Source organism: Protopterus annectens, chromosome 7.part0, assembly GCF_019279795.1.
Source record: "Protopterus annectens isolate FY-2018-M chromosome 7.part0, PAN1.0, whole genome shotgun sequence".
Taxonomy (NCBI): domain Eukaryota; kingdom Metazoa; phylum Chordata; order Ceratodontiformes; family Protopteridae; genus Protopterus; species Protopterus annectens.
This window is the reverse complement of record NC_056739.1, coordinates 96,456,506-96,480,366: the sequence shown is the minus strand read 5'-3', so window position 1 is coordinate 96,480,366 and position 23,861 is coordinate 96,456,506. Positions and strand designations below refer to the sequence as shown.

Here is a 23,861-nt window from a genome sequence, read left to right as displayed (position 1 = left end):
TTCTCCAGTCTTTCTTGCCGTGCGGTGGAAAGCAGCTCACAAGTTTTTGGTTGGCGGATTCCTGAACAACGCTTTTTGCTTGTCGTCGGTCCGAAGTCTTCTTCTTCTCTTCTCAAGCTAAGTACCCCGTTGGGGAAACTTTTTTCTTGCTCCTCCGATGTCAGAAAAAGTTAATAATTGTATATCGTGTGGGAAACAAATACCTCATAAAGATTTCCACTCTTACTGTCTTCCTTGCTTGGGCCCTGACCACGACGTTTCTTGTTGTCAGTTTTGCGCCAGTTTTAACTCTCATACTATTAAGCGTCGGTACGATTGGGCCTTGAATTATTTTGGCAGACGGTTTAATTACAACATGTCTTCAGATACTTTACTGGCATCCGGAATTCATAAAAGACGCAAGGACAAGGATAGGCCTCTGAGGTCCAAACAGGATAGCGTGCAGCCGGAGCCAGCTTCGGGTTCGGCGGTCGTCAGTGAGGCGCTTTTGCAGCCCCTATCGTCAGCCCCTTCGGAACCGATGGCCGACACAGACTCCCATGGGGAGCCATCTAGGCCCAGTATTCCTACTGCTGCAGGACCTTCGGACCTTGCTCCTTCAGATGGGTCCGGAACCGCTGTGCAGGTACCGGCTTCTGAATGGGTTTTCAGGCCTTCTCATATCACTATTACTTCAAAGACAAAGGCAAAGTCAAAGACTCCAGTAAAGCCAAGGGTTTCTACTCAAGCTTCTTCGGATACAGCTCCCAAGACACAGAAGCAATTATTAAGGATGACCAACCAAAAAAAAGCCAAACGAAACCAAGAAACGAAGAAAGTAATGGCAGAAGTGAACACCAAAATGCAAACACCTTCAATGGTCACAAGTTAACTATTTACTAATAAATAATAATAACTTAATAACTAATAACTTAACTAATTATTAAGGATGGCTGAAGATTTGCTTACTATGATTAGGGGTTCTCACCCGGAAAAAAGGCCTAGACAGGATTCTCCTTATGATTCCTGTGATCAGGCTTCTGTTTCTTCAGTCTCTTCCTCTGGACAGGATTATTCCTTCCCTCCTTATGAGGATTCTGATGCAGAGGGCTCCATTCCCTCTGCTTCCCCCCCTGAGGATTTTTCCTTTGGGGAAACTTTGCATGAAATGAGAGAGCATTCCCATTGGGAAGGTCAGCAATACTCTGCTTCCAAGAAGAGGCTTAGGGATTTCCTTCTTCTCCCACAACACAGACCTTTGGCTATTCCTCCTGTTCTTGATATTGTGGATGATGCTTTTTCTGAAGCTAACCTTACTCCAGATTCTTTCCCTCCTGCTCCTTCTAAGCCTGATAGATTTTACAGAGTTCCTGATTCCCATCAATTTTTGTTCAAGAACCCCTCTGCAGATCCTGAAACTATTTCTCAGGGTCCCAAGGGTGCTAAGGCCGCTTCTGCTAAAAATCCTATTCCTTCTGAAAAGAATTCTCGTGCTTTGGACAGATGGGGCAAAAAGGTGTATACTTCTGCTACTCTTTCCATTAGAGCTTTAAATTGTCAATTCCATATGTTTAAGTACCAGCAATTTCTTTTGTCTGTATTAAAACAAAAACTTTCTACCTTTTCTGCATGTGCAGAGGACAAGGAATTACAGGATGTATTACATGCAACTGAACAAGTTAGCAAACATGGTTTACATTGTGGTTTTGATGCCTTGGAGGCTTCTTGTAGGGCCGCAGCCTCTGGTACTGTTATCAGGAGACATGCTTGGCTTTGTGAGCAGAATTTACCTGAACAAGTTAAGGCTAAATTATTAGATGCTCCGGTTCAGCATGATGTTTTGTTTGGTTATTAAGAAGATGGAGGATAAAGCGAAATCTATGCAGACTGTTAAAGATTTCTTACAAGTGCAGCCTCCTAGATTTACTAGAAATTGGCCCTCCAAGAATTGGTCCTTTCCCACATCTGACAGGCCTCAAAGGGGAAGATATAGATGCTCCAGAGGTCGGGCTCAGGCTCAGGCCTCTTATAGGTCCAGACAATGGACTGCTTCATCACCTAGAAGGGGAGAAGACAGATCTCAATCACAAAGGAAGCAAGCTCAGTGACTCTCTCAGTTGGGCTACAGGACCTCCTTGCCTGGAAGCCCCTCTCGGAGGAAAACTGTCTCTTTTCTACCAAAATTGGACTCATATAACCCAAGACAAATGGGTGTTAGATGTGATTTTAAGAGGTTACAGATTCCACTTTCATTCTCTGCCAAGGTCTATCGGTAGGCCTGATCTGCCAAAACATCAATGGTCAGAGACCTTAAATCAAGTGGATGCTCTATTGGCCATGAGAGCCATAGAACCTGTTCCACTTTCAGAAAGGGGAAAAGGTTTTTACTCAAGACTATTTCTGGTCCCAAGAAAACAAAGCTCATGGAGACCTATTCTGGACCTCTCAGTATTAAACACCTTTCTGGAAATACCTAAATTCAAGATGCTTACTCTACAACAACTTCTTCCAATGCTCTCCCAAGATGCTTGGATGGTGACATTGGACTTAAAGGAGGCCTACTTACACATTCCCATCAGGCAAGAATGCAGAAAATACCTCAGATTCAAGGCAGGCTCGAGGTACTTTCAATTCTCTGTACTGCCCTTTGGCTTATCTACTGCGCCCAGAGTTTTTACCAAGTGCCTGGCTCCAGTAGTAGCTTATTGCAGACTCCAGGGGATTCAAATTTACCCCTATCTGGACGACTGACTTATTCAAGCAGACAGCAAAGACCTTTTACTTCAACATCTGCATTTTGTTCAACGTCTTCTCCTAATTCTGGGATTCTCAGTGAACACAAAAAAGTCACATTTGATTCCTTCTCAGCAGATGATCTTTTTGGGAGCTCTTCTAAACACAAGTTTACAGATGGCCTTCCTCACTCCAGAAAAACAATTACAGCTGGCTTCAATTTTCAAAACCTTGGCAACTTTACATCAGCTCACTGCAAGGAAATTCCTGCAGGCTTTGGGCTACATGGCTTCTTGCATCCTGTTGATTCCAAATGCAAGGCTTCATATGAGAAAACTTCAATGGTACCTAAAGAGTGTATGGTCTCAGCATTACCACAGTCTGGACACAATGATTCCACTGATTCCCTGCCTCCAAAAGGAGCTCCTTTGGTGGTCCAGGGCTTGTGCTTTGAACGAAGGGAATCCCTTTCGTCTGCCTCAACCTTCTCAGATCATAACCACGGACGCTTCGGATTATGCTTGGGGAGCTCATTTTCTAGACATTTGCCAGCAGGGCTCTTGGACAAAGAAGCATCTTCTCTGGCACATCAACTTGAAGGAAATGTTGGCAATCCAAAATGCTCTTCTAGCCTTCCAGAACCTTTTGAAACCAGGGCCTCTTCTGATTCGTACAGACAATACCACAGTCATGTGGTACATAAACAATCAAGGGGGCTCTCACTCTTACCCCCTTTGCAGACTAGCCATGAATTTATGGGACACAGCTCTAAATCTGAATCTACATCTTCAAGCTCAATTCATTCCAGGAAATCAGAACCTCTTAGCAGACAGCCTAAGCAGAAATCTTTTGGATCCTCACGAATGGATGCTGGACCCCAACTTTTTCAGCAGGATAACTGCAGTTTGGGGTTGTCCTCAGATAGATCTGTTTGCATCCCATCTCAATCATCAGTTGCCTCTCTTTTGCACCAGGTCCTTCCACAAAACAGCTTGGAAAGCGGATGCCCTGTCATTCAACTGGAGAAATCTTTTGGGATATGCCTTCCCTCCTCTTCCTCTTCTGCCTCGGGTGTTACTGAAAATAAAACAGGACAAACCCAAGACTATCATTTTGATAGCTCCAAATTGGCCTTGGCAGTTTTGGTATCCAACTTTAAAACACCTATTCTTGGAACCTCCTTGGATTCTTCCTCTGATCCCTTCTCTTCTGTCCCAGCATCAGGGTCAGATGCTACACTCTCAAATCAGGACTCTATGCCTGGCAGCTTGGCTCTACAAGGGCCTTTGATTCCTTCTCTTCCCAAACAAGTTTTGGATGTTCTTTTAGAAGCTAGGCGGCCTAGCACTAAAAAATCCTATGCTTCAAAATGGAAAAGATTTTGTATTTGGATGCAGGATCGAGGTTCTGATCCTCTTTTGCCTCATATTCCCTCCATTTCACTTTACCTCTCAGACCTTTTGCTTTAAGGCCTTTCCTTTTCCTCCATCAAAATTCATGCTTCTGCTATCTCGGCTCATTTTAACTCTGATCCTCCCATTTTTTCTCACCAGCTGGTGAGACAATTTTTGAGAGGAGCTAAGAATTTAAGACCTCCCAGAACTCCTCCTGTTCCTGCTTGGGATCTTAATTATGTCTTGGAGAAACTTACTTTGCCTCCTTTTGAGCCTGCTGTGGCTTCGGATATCAAGTTCTTATCCTGGAAGACAGCTATCTTATTGGCATTGACTTCTGCCAGAAGGGTTTCAGAGTTGCAAGCTCTCATGGCTGTGGAACCATATATTATCTTCCACCAAGACAGAGTTTCCTTGAGGACCAATCCTACATTTATGCCTAAGGTGATTTCTAAAGTGGCTCTAAATCAGACTATTCACCTTCCTACCTTCTTTCCAAATCCTCAAAATAAAGGGGAAAGGATCTTACATTCATTGGACGTACACAGGCAACTACGATTCTACCTGAACAAAACTAAAGATTTCAGAAAATCTGATCAGTTGCTTATCTCTTATGCCTCCAGTTCTCTAGGTAAGGCTATTTCTAAACAAACTATTTCCAAATGGATTGCTCATGGAATAAAGTTTTGTTACTCTCACTATGAGAAACAGATTCCAGGTACTGTTAGGAGTCATTCTACTAGAGCAGCTGCCACTTCAGCAGCTTTTCTCAGAGGAGTTCCTACCAAGGACATTTTGGAAGCTGCCACTTGGAGTTCAGTGCATACTTTTTCTAAGCACTATAATCTCCCTTTGTATTCTAAGTCTAGGGCAGGCTTTGCCTCTGCAGTTTTGCAGGGTCTTCTAGCTGCCCCTTCTTCTGCATAACCTCCTCCCTCATTCACAGCTTTGGGATTCTACCCTACAGTTATGACTGCAACAGTGAAACACGAAGAACATAGTACAGTTGTGTACACCTACCATAAATGTAGATGTTCGAGTGTCTTCACTGTTGCAGTCGGTGTTTCCCTCCCACCAGTCCCCTCTTATTTTTGCTTGTTTCCTCTTCTACTTATTTTGTGGTGTATTTGTGTTCCTTTTAGGACACCTTTTGTTTTTTTTTTTTTGTTTTTTTTTGGGGGGGGCTTCTGACATCTGGGGCAAGAAAGGCTGGAGAAGATGGCGTCAGCTGTCAGCTTTATACCTCTGTGTTCTGACGTCAGGGTACTTGCTGGTACAGCCGACGCCGGACCCAGACTTTGGAATTCTGGCCGACCTCGGGCTGCCTGCCGGCAGGAACACCCTACAGTTATGACTGCAACAGTGAAGACACTCGAACATCTACATCTATGGTAGGTGTACACAACTGTACTTTCTAGCTACTAGAGCTGAAACCTGGAGCGTGCACAAGCTTTGTACCACAGTAAGATTACCTGTTTGTGTACTTCTAGTGGTATTTTATCACTTTGGCTTTTTGACCTGATTAAGTATAATAATTTGCTGTCTTAAGCAGAGACTGATTTACTTACTGCAGTCACTGCACATGGCAGAATTACTTTAATAATTGTTCTCATCATACACATAATTCTCTCAGGTTTCACTTCAGAAGTCCTGATTGTTTTTTCTGCCATAAGACTGCAGGAAATCTATATATTTTTACAATGTAAACAGGCTTTAGTTTCTTGCATTTTAAAACAACACATAGTTAGCTCTATAAATGTTAGAGAATGTGTGAAATGTATATCACCCTACAAGGGAACAAACACTGTCCAACTGGGTGTTAAAGCTCAGTAAAAAGCAAGTCTCCTGCTTCATTCCTGCTTCGTGGAAGGACGTCTCATTTCTTTGTTGGTCTGCCTAAGTACCTTTTATAGTGCAAACTGTGAAATCTTTTCTATATTTTCATTTTTACTGATTTTATCAATTGTGAAAACTAAATTTTGTTTATTTTGGCAGCTATAAAAATTCATAGGTTCCTTGCATTTTGGTTGACTGCTGTAGGTCAAGGAACAGTTATTCAGAAGCTTTGTTGTAACAGGTGCAAATATTATTTTGGGTGGATTCACTTGCTGTCGTTTTAATTGTGTCCCAGTTATTAAATATATTTAGGCATTTTTTGTGAAGTAGAAATATAATTATTTATGCATTGTCATTTATGTCAGTCAGTGTGTTGGTTCATTTAATTCCTGGTTCTGTGTCATTCTGTGCCACCTTTTGATGACACAGTTGTAGGAATGTAAAGCTCACAGGAGTTAGCTATATATTTTAAAATGCTTAATTTTTGAAACTCATATGATAAAGACATTCTCAGATAACTCATGAGATACATTATGAAGGGGACAGAAAATGATGGCTTAGTTTAACCACATTCTGAACTGATCTGCCTCAACTACCTTTTCTTACTTGTGCAGAAAGGAAGGTAGGCTAAACGTTTATTACAGGAGTTGTTGATACTGTGGTGGTGATGTTCTGAGATGGTGGTGAGGAGCTGAATTCTGAACTGGATAGGGTGAATGATGCTGTTACATAATCAAATATAATTCTTTTGGATTTTTCTCTTATATATGCACAAAATTGGGTTGAGGAAAGTGGGAATATGCTTGACACAGTTTTTTGTCTGTATGTGGAGATTTGATGCAAGATACTTTTTGATTTATGGAACTTATGCATGGCTCTATATTGTGGGTGAGAATCTGAACCGTTTATGTGCAGACTGCTGGCAGGACCAATAATCCAAAATCCTGTCCCTATAACTATTACACCAGATACCATCTGTGAAAGGAAGTTCAAGGGGGGGTGAGGCTAAATGCCATTATTTTGGTGAGGGGCATATAATGGTGGTTACAACTTTACTGGTAGTTCTTGGATGACTGGTTATTGTAATTTATGTAGGTACTTTGGTGGCCATGGACATTAAGTAAAAAGTGTCATTTAATAAACAAGCTTTATAAGAGGAAGACAGTAAATAGTAATATTGCTGTGCAGTTTTTGCTTTTTAATAAAATCCTCAGTCTGATGTGTCATATATTAGCTATTAGAAATGAATGCTCAAGATTATGTAGGGTAACAATGCACTCTCCTCTTTCTAATTATTAATTCAGCAGACAAGCCAATACTTACTTATACAGAATGTACATACAACTGGCAGTAAGAAACTTGATCCTTTTTGTAAGTCATGAATAACATGTGCAAATCCACTATTTAATTTACCAGTGTGGCAGAAAAATGACAGATGTTCATCATATTGATCACTGCTGCAATCGCCTTAGCTATATGGGGTTATATCCTGCCTGAGGTATAATGATCAGCGAGCTTCCAAAGCTCCAAAATTCAAGGAAGGTTTTGTTAGACTTGGCATCAGTCAGATCACAGCAGCTTTCGGATTTAACTTGTGTTTCTTTTTAGGCGGCTCAGAAGAAGAAGATGGAATCACTGATGCAGACGACTTCGGAGACTTTCTAGAAGGCTCCTTTGCTTTCAGTTTGGAGGATTGAGCTCCAGCAATAGCTTCTGAGAAGAAAGTTGGAAATAAACCCTTCAGAATCAGCTTACTTTTCCTGTCCACTATCGCACATGGATTAAAATTCTGACAAACAGTACACTCAACCTGAAGTTTTTTTTTTTTTTTTTTTTTTAGAAAGAGTTATAAGGGGAAATATACTAACTTTGGTGTTGAGAAATACACATGAGGTAAAAAAGGAGCTACACTAAGTGAAAGGAGTAGCAAGGATGACTAGAAATAAGTTTTTAAACATAAATAAAAAAAAACACCTATATATATATATATATATATATATATATATATATATATATATATATATATCAATGTCGCTCGATAGCTCAGGATGACCACATCTGTTCGTGAAAGCAGCAGACAAGATCTCCGGTATATTAGGGGCTGGTGCATTATGCATAAGGGAGGAGCTCATGAGTTTTTTGGTGGTCATGAGCTAAAGTAAAAGCCGAGTTGGATCCGAGGATCAGATCCGAACCCAACAGTTGAGGAAGAATGAAAATGGACAGCACAGATGGAACGTTAAGGTAAGTACATAGCTTCTTTTTAACAACCGGTGCAAGGACAGTGGTCTCAAATTAAATGTGAAAAAATGTGGCACAGTTCATTTTGGTAAATTAAACATTTGTACATACCATGTAAGTGACATGCAGCTCAAATCAGACACTGTCATAAAGGATCTGGGTACGCTTGATAATTTCTTATTGTTTGAGCATCATTCCTGTACAGCAGTTAAAGCTTTCTGTCTGGCTCATCTAATTTCCAAAAGTGACTCCGCTAGATCCAAAGAAGTCTTAATTCCTTTTTTACTCATATCTCATCAGACCTGTTATTAAATAAAATGTACCTTTTTGCATGCGTTTGTCTAAACATATCACTCACCTTGAGATACCTCAGTGAATCATAAAAAAAAAAATCAGTGACTCCAACAATCATAGATGTTCATCATGTTGATCACTGCTGCAGTAGCCTTAGCTATATATGGGTTATATCCTGCCATGAATATAACAGCCAGCTAACCTCCAAAGCTTTAGGGCACCTTTTACACACCCAAACTGTCAGGTAGCTTGAGCTGAGCTGACTAAAAAACAAGTTTGGGCACCAAGCCCTTTAGAGCTTTACTGCCTCTGAAGAGTACGCTCCTCTATTTTGAGGATCAATGGTCAGCTTGATGCTGTTCCTTTACTAGGCAGATAAGTTCCCTTTGGGGAAAAAAATTTCCATTTCCTAAATATTGTTTGTGTTTTATCACTTTTCTTTTCAGGAAAGTTATTTTAAAGCTGGGAGTTTAATGGAAGCACTCTTTTTTCCTGTCAGTTTAAAATTTGTGAAAATGTAAATGAAAGTAATTTTTTTCTGCTGAGAAATTGTGTTTATTTTACTTGTTTGGGGGGCTGACAGTCTGTTTTTTAAGTGCTTTTTACTGTGTTTTTGTGTGAAAAAAGTGATTTTGAATGCCACTCGACCGCGGGGAGGACATGCAGACTCCACACAGAAGGCACTCCAGCCGAGAATCGAACGGGAGAACCTCTTGCTGTGAGGCAACAATGTTACCGCTGGACCACTGTGGCATTACCTGATTTCCTAAAAAGATTCTAGATTCTGAATCTGAGCAGGAAGATGAAATGACAGATACAGTTTTTTCTCCTCAGATTTCGGATTCAGACTCAGAAGAGAGTTCAGTTTATGATTTTCTTTGTTCTGGTTTCTCTTTCTCTGAGACTATTGCTAGAAAGTGCCAATGTTTTCAGTGGGAGAAAACTGAGGTCTTTCAGTCTCTCAGTAAATGCAATGACTTATTAACAAATAGAATTTCCAGAATCTACACCAGTTCCTCCTGTTCTCTCTGCTTTAGAGGATGTGTATGTGTTATTGCCTGCAATTTCCTGATATTCAACCATCTGCTTCTAAAAAGGCAGCTAGGATGTATAAAGCTCCACAGTCTTTTAAGACTTTATATGCTATTTCCAAATCTGACCCAGCAGCTATAGCTTTAGTTGATCCCACTGCTGCTAAACACTTAATTCCAAGCCTGATAAGGAAGAGGAAAATTAATCTTAAGCATGGCAGAAAATTGTAATTAATTGTTTTGTGGAAGTTTGCATGGCTGCATTCTCAGAATTTCCCAGATGATTGAATGAGATTTTAAATTCCCCTTTGGATAGAGGTTTAGTTTTTGGCCTCTCTGCTGCAGAGATGATCAGAAAGTGTAATGAAAGGGTTAAGCTGATCCAGGCAATCTCTAATGTTTTTCAGCTGTCCCTTTCCAAACTTTCTAAGGGACTGCTAACTCCTCATCCAGTGAGTGTTGGCAAAAAGCATAATAAACTGCCTCAGCAAAATACAGGTAAGCAGACATTTAAGAAGAAATGGCAATGAAAAAGGAAGCCTCGAATCTTCCAAACTCAAGGACAGTCCAACAAGTCTGAATGACTATGAAAAAGACCTTGTGACCCTCTTTCCACCCTGGCTCCTTTTTATTTCTTTCAGAAAGTCTGAATCTCCATTTTTTGGCAAGAGATAGTTTCAGACCAATGTGTTATGAACATCATTCTTCAAGGTTACAAATGGCAGTAGGAGGAAATTCTTCCTTTCCAGGGGATCATTCATCATCTTCCAGATAAGACTGTTTTGTTTCCACTGATTCATCTCCTGCTGTCCCATGGAGTGATAGAACCAGTTCCTCCTTCTCATGTGGGGAAAGGTTTTTTTATTCAAGGATATTCTTATTGCCAAAGGAAGAAAATGCTTGGAGACCAGTTCTGGATCTTTATTTCCTAAGTCTCTTTGTGATAGTTCCCACATAAAATATAATGTCACTTCCCAACCCATTAGCTGTTCTTCTTGTTTTGTGTGTCCCAATAACACTGGTAACACTTATCATCACATCCCTATTCAATAAGACTTCAGACGATTCTTAAAAGTTTGTGTGTCTGGATCACGTTACCAGGTCTCTGCCATACCCTTTGGACTATGCACTGCACTAAGAGTGCTCACAAAGTATCTAGTTCCAGTTATAGCTCATTGCAGGTTACAGGGTATCCACATTTTTTCTATATTTAGATGACTTGCTTATCTTTTCAAAGCCTTTTGAAAAGTGTCAGCAGTCTCTGTCTTGGGTGAGAGATCTCTTACACGAGCTGGGATTGCAAGAGAACATTCAGAGGTCTTTTTTGACTCCTTCACACAGGATTGTGTTCCTGGGATGTCAGCTACACACCTAAGTTCCAAAATCTTTTCTTCAACAAGTAAAATAGATCTTTATCTAAATCTGTTTCGAAGGTTTCCACTCAAACTTCAGTCACTTTGAAGGAATTCCTCAGGATTTTGGGTCCCGTGGCTTCTTTGATTCTCTTGACACCCCTGACAAGAGTCCACATTAGAAAGATACAGTTGTATCCAAAGTCTCTTTGGTCTTAGCACCAAAACCCTTTGTCTTTTCAAATCCCATTGCTGGGGATTGTTAGAAGAGATATTTGGTGGAGACAACAGATATCCTTAAATCTGGTTCTCCTCTTTGTCCTCCCTATTTCAAAGCAGTCGGTCACCACAGACACCTCAGATATTGCTTGGGGAGCACTTTCAAGAAGAATAAAAGTGCAGGGTGTGTGGGACACCAAGGACAGATGCAAACACATAAATATTAAAGATGTGCTTGCAGTGATCATCACACTGAACTCTGTGAATCATCCTTGATCCCTGAGCTCGCTTTAGATTGCTACAGAAAATACCACAGTTGTGTGGTACATCAACAAGCGGGAGGGACCAGGTCATACCCCCTTTGCAGTCCAGCCATGTTAGCTTGGGATACAGCTTCACAGCCCAGTCTCACTATACAGGCATCCTGCATTCCATCAGAGCAAAATTGTATGGCAGACAAGCTGAGCAGCACCAGGGCAGATCCTCACAAATGGAAATGAAATCAGGCGGTCTTCCAAGATTTGATCCATCTGTTTGGAGTTCCTTAAGTAGTCCTCTTTACCTCCTCTCTGAACAATCAACTGGCAAGATTCTTTACAGGACTCCATGCAAGAAGGCCTTGAAGGCAGATGCCTTTTCTTTTCCTTGGACAGGAATGTTCCTGTATGCTTTTCCCCCTTTTTCACAAATATCCAGGTAACTTCTGAAGATTCAGAAGGGATCCCCCAAAATCATTGTGGTGACTACTTTCTGGCCCAAGCTGTGACGACTGGGGAGAGATGGCGAAGGCTGCCAGCCTAGTCAAATAGAATTTGATGCATAATTCTGGCATTTGTAAATAAATGTAAAAATACAGGCATGTTTTCTTGCATGTAAAAGAATACTGTGAAATGTGGAACTGCAAAATATGTGACAGCATTGCACTCTACTTGCCCAGTGAAGCATGGTGTGACCCTTTCATGTTAGAATTCGGCTCCAGTGAGTCTAGATGAAGGTTTCATGCCCATTGTTTTAAGGCTAAAGTTTATGACCAGAATTTAAATGTGGATGGTGCTTTACTGCTCTGGTTTCTGTTAGAGTATACATGTAAAATGTCTTGTATTGTTGTAAGTTTCTGAGCAGGTGTTAGACTGCTAAATAATGCAGTTTGTTTGCTTGGGAAAACCTAAGTGTCAACATGATGTAATTTGGGAGGGACCCAGCAGACATGTTTGTTAGCAATGTTTAAATACTATTTTCTCACAAGAGACTTGGAGCATTTTGATCTTGGATATCTAACTCAGCACTCTGCCTAAGCTCACATGTAAGTTTCTAGCACTGTGATTTCTTGTAGGAATAGTTAAAGCTAGTAAAGATTAATTAGATATTTTTCTTTGAAATCAGACCTGTCCTACTGTATTATTTTAAGTTTCTGTGTGATCTATGAACTCTTAGCTATCTCTGTGGTGTAGTAGTTTTGTCTTGTGTTTTAATTATTTATTATTAAATATTTTTAAAACCTTTACCTGTGGCTGGTTTGTATAGAGATAAGCTCTAGAGTACATTGCATATTTATAGAGGTTATTGTAATAGGCCACTCTAAAATAAGCCTTAGACTGTATAGTCACATTACCAATTGGATAATAATATTGCACAGTAATAATTGGACACCCTTTTAAGGGCCTTTTAGTAGCTGATATTATTATCTGCATGGTGGCAGGGATTACTACCGTATGGTCTGGGTAAAGGGGCACAGCTGGAGAATCTGTGTCAGCCTTTCCCAGGAGTGTCTGTGAAGTTGTATAAATACTTATCTCAAAGTGTGTGTGTATGTTGTGTCAGCTACTTGGGCAGGGACACGAAGCACTAGTTGGACAGAGAGGGTACTGGAGGTTTTAGCTTGCCCAGTTAGGCTGAGACCTGAACCCTATAGCTGTGCCAGTGGGGAGTCTTATTAGAGATCTGGAGGGCAAGGGAGCAACCAGCCTCAGACTGACTGTGATCTCTGTGTGCACTTAAGGGAAATTGTACTTTACTGTGTGTATTAGTTATCCTTTCCTCTTATCTATGAGATGACATCCCTGGTGTTAGTGGCGAGGATTGAGGCTCCATGACTGCTGGGCCAGGGCACGGTCGTCACAAGTGTTTGTCAGTGGTGGGATCTACTTCACACACTAATTGGCTTGTAGTGGTGTGGGTAGAGCAAATTCCTGTAGCTTATGTACAGTGATCTCTAAAAGTGTTTTGTACTCTAAAGCAGCCACACAGTATATACCCAGAGTTCAGAACACAATTGTTTTATTTCTTTTGTTAGCTTAGTGTTAGTCAGGGTGAGCAGGCAGCATGTCAGCAGAAGAGTATGGAAAGCTGACAAGGAGCCAGCTGGCAGAGATGTGCTAGGCTAGGGAGCTGGTGCATGGAAACCTGACTAAGGCAGACTTGATTGCAGCCTTGATTACAGCTGCATCAGAAAACAGCAACCTGGAGGACAATCAGACTGACAGTGGCGATACAATATCCTCGGAGAATGAACAACTCAACCTTTCTGCAGTGGACTTTAAAAATCCAGCTGGAACTAAAGAGACTTGAGTTGGAGGCCAGGCGTATGGAACTAGAAGCAGCCAAGAAAATGAGGAGTCTACAAGTTGAGGAAAATGAACGACAGAGGAGGCATGAGGGGGAAATGCTGACTCTTCGCCAGAGTCATGGAGGTAATGGGGAAGGGAGTAACTGGACCCCAGAAGCACAAAAGGTCAGTAAATTTCTTCCACAGTTTAAAGAGAGGGATAATTTTGATAGCTTCATTCATATGTTTGAGCGAGTATGTAAACAGTATAAAGTTGACCAAAGGCTCTGGGTATGGCTCCTGACCCCCTTATTCCATGGTAAAGCTAAAACGTCTTTAGCAAAAATGCATGACACTGACTGTTTTGATTATACTGCTTTAAAAAGACACTTGTTGGAATGTTTTAAGCTAACACCTGAAATGTACAGGAAAAAGTTTTGTGAGCATAGACGCAAGGCAGATGAAAATGTATGTGAATATGTTGCTGAACTGCACTTATTTTCATAGCTGGGTGAGTGGATGTCAGGTCACCACTTTTGAAGGGCTGGCAGACCTTTTCGTAAGGGAACAAGCCCTTAGCACTTTGCCTGAGGACATGAGGATCTGGTTAGCTGATAAACAGTGTGCTACTTCAGAGGAGTTGGGGAAGAAGGGAGACCTATACCTAGCCTGCAGGGCAGCCCTGCACCGAAAGGGGACCCCCAGTACTGCTCATGGGTCTAAATGAACCCATAATGGGCAGCACAGACTGCCCCAACAGAATCCGCCAGTAACAGGGGAAGCCACTTGTCCAGGTACACATCCAGGAGCTAGGGTTAAATGTTTTGAATGCAACCAGTGGGGCCATGTGGCATACAGATGTCCATGTAGACAAGGTGGGGAACCGAAGGTGAGAGAGCCAGTAAGTGGGAAAGACAAAATGCCAACAGTAGGTTGTCTTGAGACAACAGGGGTATGAAACTACCATCCTGCAGATGTCCTGAGAGGGAAGGATTTGGATGAGGCAGTACCATGTACTTATGCAGTTAAAAGCAGTCAGGCTAGGAGACAAGCATGTGAGTCTGGTAGCCTGGGGGAGACCCAGACAGACTGCAGATTTGCAGCCAGGACTGCTGAGGTGGTTATTTCAGGGAGGGAGCTGCTCTGTAGCAGTGAGACTGAATGTGAGCCACAACTGCTTGTGGGTACTGATGTTCCCTTGGACAGGGTAACTGCAAGGATAGAGGTGAGTAGTAGTACCCATGCTTATAGTGAGGCACCACTGTCAGAGGATGCCAGACTTCCTGTGGAAGGGGAGCTGGGAAGGGTTACAAGGAGAGACTTGAGACAGGCTCAACTCTCAGACCCTACATTGCAAGGCCTGAGGCAGGTAGATAGGGAGGCACCTGATTCTCAAGGGAAGGGGGAATCCGTATACTGGAACAAAGGGTTACTGTACAGAGAGTGGACCCCTGAGGGAGGGCTAGAAAGTGAGAGAGTACAGCAGTTGGTAGTGCCTAGAGCTTACCGTCTGGTGCTTCTAGCCATAGCCCATGATATTCCCTTTGCAGGTCATATGGGCATAAAATGTACAAAGAGGCGTATTATGGAAAACTTCTATTGGCCTGGAATTTCCAGAGATGTAACAGGGTACTGCAGGACCTGTGAGCAGTGCCAAAAGGTAGGCAAGGCAGGAGACAAGATGAGAGCTCCTTTGATGCCTTTGCCTGTGATTGAGGAGCCATTTCAGAGGGTAGCTATGGATACTGTGGGTCCTCTGAGTACCCCAAGTTCCACAGGGAAAAAGTATATCCTAGTGATTGTAGATTATGCTACATGATACCCTGAGGCAGTGGCTTTGTCCTCCATTGAGGCAGAGAAGGTGTCAAATGCTTTGCTAGAGATTTTCAGCAGGGTAGGTTTCCCAAAGGAAATACTGTCTGACAGAGGTGTCAATTTTATGTCAGACCTGCTGGCTTGTCTGTGGAAGTCCTGTGGGGTGAATCACATAAAGACAACCCCCTACCATCCCCAGACTAATAGTCTTGTTGAGAGGTTAAACTCTACAATCAAGTCCATGCTACAGGCATTTGCAGATCAGTTTAAGAGGGAGTGGGACAAATATTTGCCCCATCTGTTGTTTGCTTACAGAGAGGTTCCCCAGGAATCCACAGGTTTTTCACCCTTTGAGTTGCTGTATGGGCATAGGGTGAGGGGACCTCCAGATTTAATTCGAGATGAGTGGGAAGGTGAGTGTGAGTCTCACACGGAGTCTGTTGTGGCATATGTCCTGAACCTCAGGACAAGGCTCAGGGAACTCATGGGCCTGGCCCAGGAGAACCTGGCAGAAGCCCAACAACAGAAAAAGGTGTGGTATGACAGGAATGCTAGAGCTAGAGAGTATGCTGTAGGACAGCAGGTGATGGTTCTCATTCCTGTCAGACACAATAAGTTATAAGCAGCTTGGGAGGGACCCTACAAGGTGATAAGAAAGGTAAGTGATGTTAACTACATGGTGGAAGTGCTAGGCAGACAGCAGGGGCACAAATTGTACCATGTTAACATGTTGAAACCTTAGCATGATAGGGAGGCCCTTGTGCTGAGCATTTGCAGTGGATTGCAGGAGGAGTCTGAGAGAGAACTTGTCAGTGAGGCTCGGTCTGACACCTCGGTGGACGGGGTAGCAATGTCCCAGCAGCTATCTTCTACCCAGGTTTGAGAAATCCGAGCAGTGTTGCAAGAATTTGGGGATGTGTTCACTGGGAAACCAGGGAGCACCCACCTGATGCAGCACCAGGTGGATACAGGACCCCAAAGGCCTATTAGGCAGGCCCCTTATAGGATGCCTGAGAGAGTCAAACTTACTCTGAGGGAAGAGGTACAGGAGATGTGGAACTAGGGGTGATTCAGGAGTCCAACAGTCCCTGGTGGTACTGGTGCCAAAGAAGGATAGCAGCATCAGGTTCTGTGTGGATTACAGGAAATTAAATAGTCACACAGAGTCAGATGCTTACCCCATGCCTTGGACAGATGAGGCCCTAGAGCAGCTGGGGTCTGGCTTATCTTACAACCATTGATCTTGCCAAGGTTTACTGGCAGGTGCCCTTGACTCCCAGTGCTAGAGAGAAGTCAGCCTTTGTGAGTCCTTTTGGTTTGTATGAGTTCACAAAGATGCCCTTTGGGATGAAGAATGCCCCAGCAACTTTCCAGAGGCTGGTAGATCATATCTTAGGATAGCAGGAGTTTTGGCCTCTTGCTGCAGACATGAAAGTAATGAAATTGCTATCTACAGCCATTCCTGGCAAGAGCACCCTCAGCATGTCAGGGAGGTGCTGGACAGACTACAGAGGGCAGGGTTGACCGTTAAACCGAGCAAATGTCAGGTATGGCAGACATTTAAGGAAATGGCAGTGATAAAGGAGAACCTGCCAAAGTGGACAGCCAACAAGGAATGGCCTGAATCTCCATTTTGGCAAGAGATAGTTTCAGACCAATGTGTTATGAACATCATTCCTGGTTACAAATGGCAGTAGGAGGAAAGGGGATCATTCATCATCTTCCAGATAAGACTGTTTTGTTTCCACTGATTCATCCTGCTCATGGGTGATAGAACCAGTTCCTCCTTCTCATGTGGGGAAAGGTTTTTATTAAGAGATATTCTTAAGAAACTTCAGTTCTGGATCTCTTTATCCTAAATCTCTTTGTGATTAGTTCACATATAATGTACTAGCTGTTCCCTCACAGTCCTGACAAGGAAGAACAGGCCAGATTCTTAAAAGGTAGTGTGGACCCCAGCATGTGAGCAGGCATTTCACAAGCTTAAGGAAGCTTTGGGAGGACCCCCTGTGTTAGCCAGTTTAGACTATAGCAAAGAATTTGTTGTGCAAGTGGATGCTTCAAACTATGGGGTGGGAGCTGTACTTAGCCATATTTCTTCAGGGGAAGAAGAGCACCCAGTGGTTTATCTCAGTCGAGGTTTCCTCCAACTTCAGGGAGGAATGCGAATAAAAGTGCAGGTGGGAAGAAAGGAATGTCTAGCCATAGTGTGGGCACTACAAAAACTTCAGCTTTATCTGTATGGAAGAAAATTCACTGTGATGACAGATCACAACCCTCTAATATGGTTAAACAGAGCAAGTCAGACAAGCTGCCAAGATCCTAATGGAAATGAAATCAGGCGGTCTTCCAAGATATGATCCATCTGTTTGGAGCACTCTCAGCAATCAACTGGCAAGATAGGACTCCATGCAAGAATGCCTTGAAGGCAGATGCCTTTTCTCTTGGACAGGAATGTTCCTGACAAATATCCAGGTAACTTCTCAAGATTCAGAAGGGATCCCCCAAAATCATTGCTGGTGAGTACTCTCTGGGGAAGAGATGTGACGATTGGGGAGAGATGGGTGAAGGTTCCCAGCCTAGTCAAATAGAATTTGATATATAATTCTGGCATTTGTAAATAAATGTAAAAATACAGGCATGTTTTCTTGAGTGTAAAAGAATACTGTGAAATGTGGAACTGCAAAATATGTGACAACATTGCACTCTACTGGCCCAGTGAAGCATGTTGTGACCCTTTCATGTTAGAATTTGGCTCCAGTGAGTCTGGATGAAGGTTTCATGCCCATTGTTTTAAGGCTAAAGTTTATGACCAGAATTTACTTGTGGATGGTGCTTTACTGCTCTGGTTTCTGTTAGAGTATACATGTGAAATGTTTTGTATTGTAAGTTTCTGAGCAGGTGTTAGATTGCTAAATAATGCAGTTTGTTTGCCTGGGAAAATGTAAGTGTCAACATGATGTAATTTGGGAGGGACCCAGCAGACATGTTTGTTAGTAATGTTTAAATACTGTTTTCTCACAAGAGACTTGGAGCATTTTGATCTTAGTTATCTAACTCAGCACTATGCCTAACTCACATGTAAGTTTCTAGCACTGTGATTTCTTGTAGGAATAGTTAAAGCTAGTAAAGATTAATTAGGTATTTTTCTTTGAAATCAGACCTGCCTACTGTAGTTTTAAGTTTCTATGTGATCACTGAACTCTTAGATATCTCTGTGGTGTAGTAGTTTTGTCTTGTGTTTTAATTATTTATTATTAAATATTTTTAAAACCTTTATCTGTGGCTGGTTTGTGTAAAGATAAGCTCTAGAATACATTGCATATTTATAGAGGTTATTATAGTAGGCCACTCTAAAATAAGCCTTAGACTGTATAGTCACATTACCAATTGGATAATAATATTGCGCAGTAGTAATTGGGCACCCTTTTAAGGGCCTTTTATTAGCTGATATTATTAGCTGGGTGGTGGCAGGGATTACTACTGTACGGTCTGGTTAAAGGGGCACAGCTGGAGAATCTGTGTCAGCCTTTCCCAAGAGTGTCTGTGAAGTTGTTTAAATACTTATCTCAAAGTGTGTGTGTGTTGTGTCAGCTACTTGGCCAGGGACACAAAGCACTGGTTGGACAGAGAGGGTACTGGAGGTTTTAGTTTGCCCAGCTAGGCTGAGACCTGGACCCTATAGCTGTGCCAGTGGGGAGTCTTATTGGGGATGTGGTGAGCAAGGGAGCAACCAGCCCCAGACTGACTGTGATCTCTGTGTGCACTTAAGGGAAATTGTACTTTACTGTGTGTATTAGTTATTCTTTCCTCTCTTCAATGAGATGACCTCCCTGGTGTTAGCGTTGAGGATTGAGGCTCCTTGATTGCTGGGCCAGGGCATGGTCGTCACACAGGCAACCATAGTTCTTCCTACTTTTGGAAATGGCCAAGGGCAATTACCACAAGCTTCCACACAGACTTGATCTACTCACACAAGAAAAGGGGTGTTTGATATACCTCAGCATCAGTCAACTTCAGCTGACTGCCTGGAAGACAGAGTCCTAGATGACAGAGTTCTAATTCCTTTTAGACACCTGTTTACTGATGACATGCAGCAGGTACTAATAGAGGCAAGAAAGCCAGCTACTGGAAAATCATATATTAATAAATGTTAAAGGTTTTCTAGTGCCAAGAATATAACCAGCATATATTTGTTTGCCAGGGTAGTGCACTGATCTCACTGGACCATTTGCAGCCACAGCCCAGGTGAATATGATCACATAAGAAATGAACAAAACATATTTGCAGATACGATCGACTAAAATACAAATGTATATGCATATTTACAGATGCAAGAATGTACTTCAGCATTTAGCCATTTCATTTCATTTATCAGCCATTTCAGCATTTCTGCCCATGGAGCTTCCTCTTTCGATGCATTCTCATACCAAATGGTTTTAAAAGGAGTTTTGCACAAGATGCCTCCAAGTTAACCAGTGGCCCCTCCTAGTGATCTTAATTTTGTGTTAGAGAAGCTAACACTTGCCTCATTTGAACCAGCTTACCTGGCTGACTTGAGGTTCTTATAGTAAACAGTTTTACTGATTACTCTGACCTCTGCAAGAAGAGTATCTGAGTTACTAGCTTTTAAGGTGTCAACCCTACTATATTTTCCACAGAGACGAGGTTTATTTGAGAACTAATCCTTTGTTTACACCTAAAGTGGTATCTGAGTTTACTTTAAGCCAAGCTATCCATCTCCCCATTTTCTTTCCTCACCCTAAAATGAGGGAGAAAGGATACTCCTTAACTTAGAAGTCCATAGACAACTCAGGTGCTATCTTGCCAGATTAAATCTTTCAGATATTTGAATCAATTGTTTATTTCTTGTGAAGGTAGGGAGAATGGACAACCTGTGTCAAAACAGGCTATTTTCAAATGGTTTTCTAAGGCTATTACCTTTTGCTACACTCACCATAGCTTATTGTAGGCAGGGTCAAAGCCCACTTTACCAGGGTCTTGGCTTCATCTATGGAATTTTGGAAAGGTTGGATTCTAGAAGTGTTCTAGAAGCTTTTACTTGGTCCTCTGTACATACTTTACAAAGTAAGATGTTGGGGGTTGGTGTAATGGTTAAGGTATTTTTCTCACAATCACAAAGTACAGAGTTTGATTTTTACCTTTGAATTGGAAATTGGCTAGGCTTAAAATGACCCAAAAGGGCAGCTAGCCTAGTACTTACATATGAATAATATATATAAGTAAGGAGGCATGGGAGGTGAGGACATTTGCTATGAACTATAAGCTTGATTTCTTCTCAGGTCCCGGTCAAGCTTTGTAGGGACCATTGTACAGGGGTCCTGAACTATTCTCCTTCCACTTACCAAATGCAGCTATGCTACGGTAATCTATCCATATAGCTAAGGCTACTGCAGCAGTGATCAACATGATGAAAATAGTACAGTTGTAAACCATTGCTGTAAACTTAATATGACAGATGATGTTTGAATGATCACTTTTGCAGTTGCCACTCCCTCTTCCATCCACCCCCCTTCTTTTTTGGTGTGTTTTTATACCAGGATGTGGACAGTTACTTGTTGTTCTTAGCATTGTCATTTCTGGGCTCAGCCTCTTTCTGTCACTCTGTGTTGAAAGGAAAGCTGTGAAGGGCTTGCTACCCAAACTTGTCTTACAATCAGGTCAACTGTAGCTGCCTGACAGTTTGGGTGAGTGGAAGTCACCCTGAAGCTTTAGAAGCTGTTTGGCTATTTTATCCTTCCCAGGATAACCCATATAGCTAAGGTTACTGCAGCAGTGATCATTCAAACATCTGCTGTTATGATACATTTACTTACACAGTTGTACTTTCTCAGGATTGACTGGCAATCCTCTCTCTGTACTCGGTTTCTTACAGAATCAGTCTTGGAGATCTCTCTTTAGCCTTTTGAGCTTTGAAAGGACCATCCCTGTTTGATCTCCTATTCCTTCACATAATAAGTGGTACCTCAAATACCTGGTTAAAGGAAGTTAACCTTCATCTGCAAATAAATAATACAAACTTGCAAACTGGCAAACTTATATCCCAGTGTGTCCCTCACCACTGGAACAAACTTCCACTGCATGTCAAGCAGAATAAAGGTAAACCTAGGTGATGGTCAGCTTCAAATTCTCCCTGCTCTATTTTGCCTTGTCCTCCTTGAGGTGGAAAGAAACTTTTGAATGGGGGGGGTAGGCTTGTAATGGTCTGCAGACTGACTGACAAGTACTTACCTATGTACTTGTAAGGATTGTATTTGCTTTGGTAATAAATGGATTACATTACCCCCTTTGTTTTTCTTATAGTGGAAAGAAGGTTTCAGCCTTTGTGATTTAAAATGTTAATGAGTAAAGCAAATCTGTGAAAAGTAGCACATTATTATTCAACAATGAGTTCTTCAGTAAGATTACTTGCATTTGATGTAATGCATAACTAGCAGGTAAGGGAATCAGTTATTGGGGGCTTACCTTCTTGTTCCACTTCTTCATGTTCTGTAAGAGACAAAACAAGAAAATTAGTCACATCCAGTACTGTGTTGTACATAGTGCTTTGACAGTGAAAGAGGTAAGTGCAATCTGCTTAATCACACTGCAGTACCACAGTGCTTCATGTCATAAAACACATTGCAGAAGCTTATCCATTCATTATAGTGCAATATGTGACCGCAGCATAACTGGCAGAGTAGATGTTTGCTATACAGAAAAGCAGTAACCAGTGGTATATACTGTATCTACATACCTCTGTATGTGCAAACATGTCACCGAGGTTTGTTCTTGTATTTATGGCATAGCCCACCCCTGGCATCACCTTGTTTCCAGAATATAACAGAGTAGGACTGAGAAACTGAGCCTTACAATGTCAGAAAAGAAACACTTACTGTTCTTGGCACATTTCATTGTTTCTATGCTGGGTAAGCTGTCTGTGATACAATATACTTTTGTTTTTGAGTCTGGTATACCAGTAGTAGTTATACTAGATTTTTATTAACCCATATTTTTCTTATAAAATAACTTTGTGCTCTTGGGATGTTTTCAGACAGCTTTTGGCACTGCGACTGTACATTCCCTGCCTACCCAGTCAATGCCCTGCACAACCCTCCTTAACGGTGTGTGGTAGGGCCAGAATGGTGAGGGTCTTTGAAACTCATTTACAGCAGTTTCCATGTGGATATGGAATCTGATCCCTGATGGACAGGGTCCCATTAACAGTATAATTACTGAGATTATAATAACACTTCCATCTTGTAAGGTACCCCTAATTGTATAGAATGAATTTATACAACTTCAGTAGTCCCACTCACAGCTGGATGACATGGGGGTAATTTTATTTCAGCATACTTTGAAACAGATCACTTCACTACACTTGTGAACTAGAAAATTGCTATACCATGGACTGGGTTTTTTCTGTTTCTGAATCACTATACTTTCCAAGAAACACCGTCTGTCATTCATACCTTCAGCTCTGGATTCCTCTTCCTCCTCCTCCTCTTCTTCTTCCACTTCGTCATGCTGCTCTTCTACTGAAGAAATGAAAAATGGAGAAACATCATTAGCAGGGAGCATCATAAAGGATACGCAGTTTAATAATGCTTTATTAAGTAAGTGTCCTCAGATGTAAAGAGATGCACATCAGGTAGATGCCTACTCCCTGCTAGTATCAAACAGAGGTGATCTCAGGGAAGGAGGTTTCCTGCCAGATAAAAGGGTTTAGACTTGGGGTTCTGTCCTGCCTTTGATTACAGTCTTATGAAGAACCTTGGCATTTCTGTCAGGTATGCTTGATTTATGGTGTCCATAGCAGAAAAAGTATACATTTTCTGATCACCCAGGTCTGGAGCCATTTCAGGGGTCTGATTTTAAGGGAATCTGAATAGAGATTGTTGTTACAAGTGCTACTGCTGTGACTGCTGGGGAACCATTGAAATTACTTTAACTAATACAGTGATTGTTGTCTCAGTGTACTCTGATTGTGACATTTATCCACAGTTCCTACGGCTATGACAGCTGCACAAAGTGACACTGACCACTGGCATTTTGTCTGAGATGGTGAAATACTAATCCTTCAGGCATCACAACTGAGCAGTAATAGTGACTCTTGAACTAAAAACCTTGTGTTTGCAACAGTCAAAAGAGATTTTCATTTCTTTGTTAAAGTTAATTTGCTTTCCCCAACATGCACCAGCCTCAGTTTTTTTGTACTAATTCTGACCCCCCCCATCATCAACACCATCACACACCACCAAGCCTCCATCCATTATTTCATTCATTCATTCATTCATTCATTCATTCATTCATCTTCTGTTGACAATCAAACCTCCATTACACATATTTCTGTCATTCTTGAAGACTGGGAGAGGAGAGGGGTCAGAGCCAGTGATTGTCACCATCATCCATTATGACTAAG

At 41.8% G+C, this 23,861-nt stretch overlaps 1 protein-coding gene across 1 annotated transcript in view; it reads right to left on the bottom strand.

Moving 5' to 3' along the window:
• LOC122805891 (troponin T, cardiac muscle isoforms-like) overlaps positions 1 to 23,861 on the bottom strand; it is an 859,218-nt gene that overhangs the window by 678,736 nt on the left and 156,621 nt on the right. Inside the window, exons 4-5 of the mRNA XM_044076139.1 lie at positions 22,912 to 22,977; positions 21,926 to 21,949 (exon numbers count right to left, since the gene is read on the bottom strand). Of these exons, the coding sequence (XP_043932074.1) occupies positions 21,926 to 21,949; positions 22,912 to 22,977 (90 nt within the window). The remainder of the gene's footprint in view (positions 1 to 21,925; positions 21,950 to 22,911; positions 22,978 to 23,861) is intronic.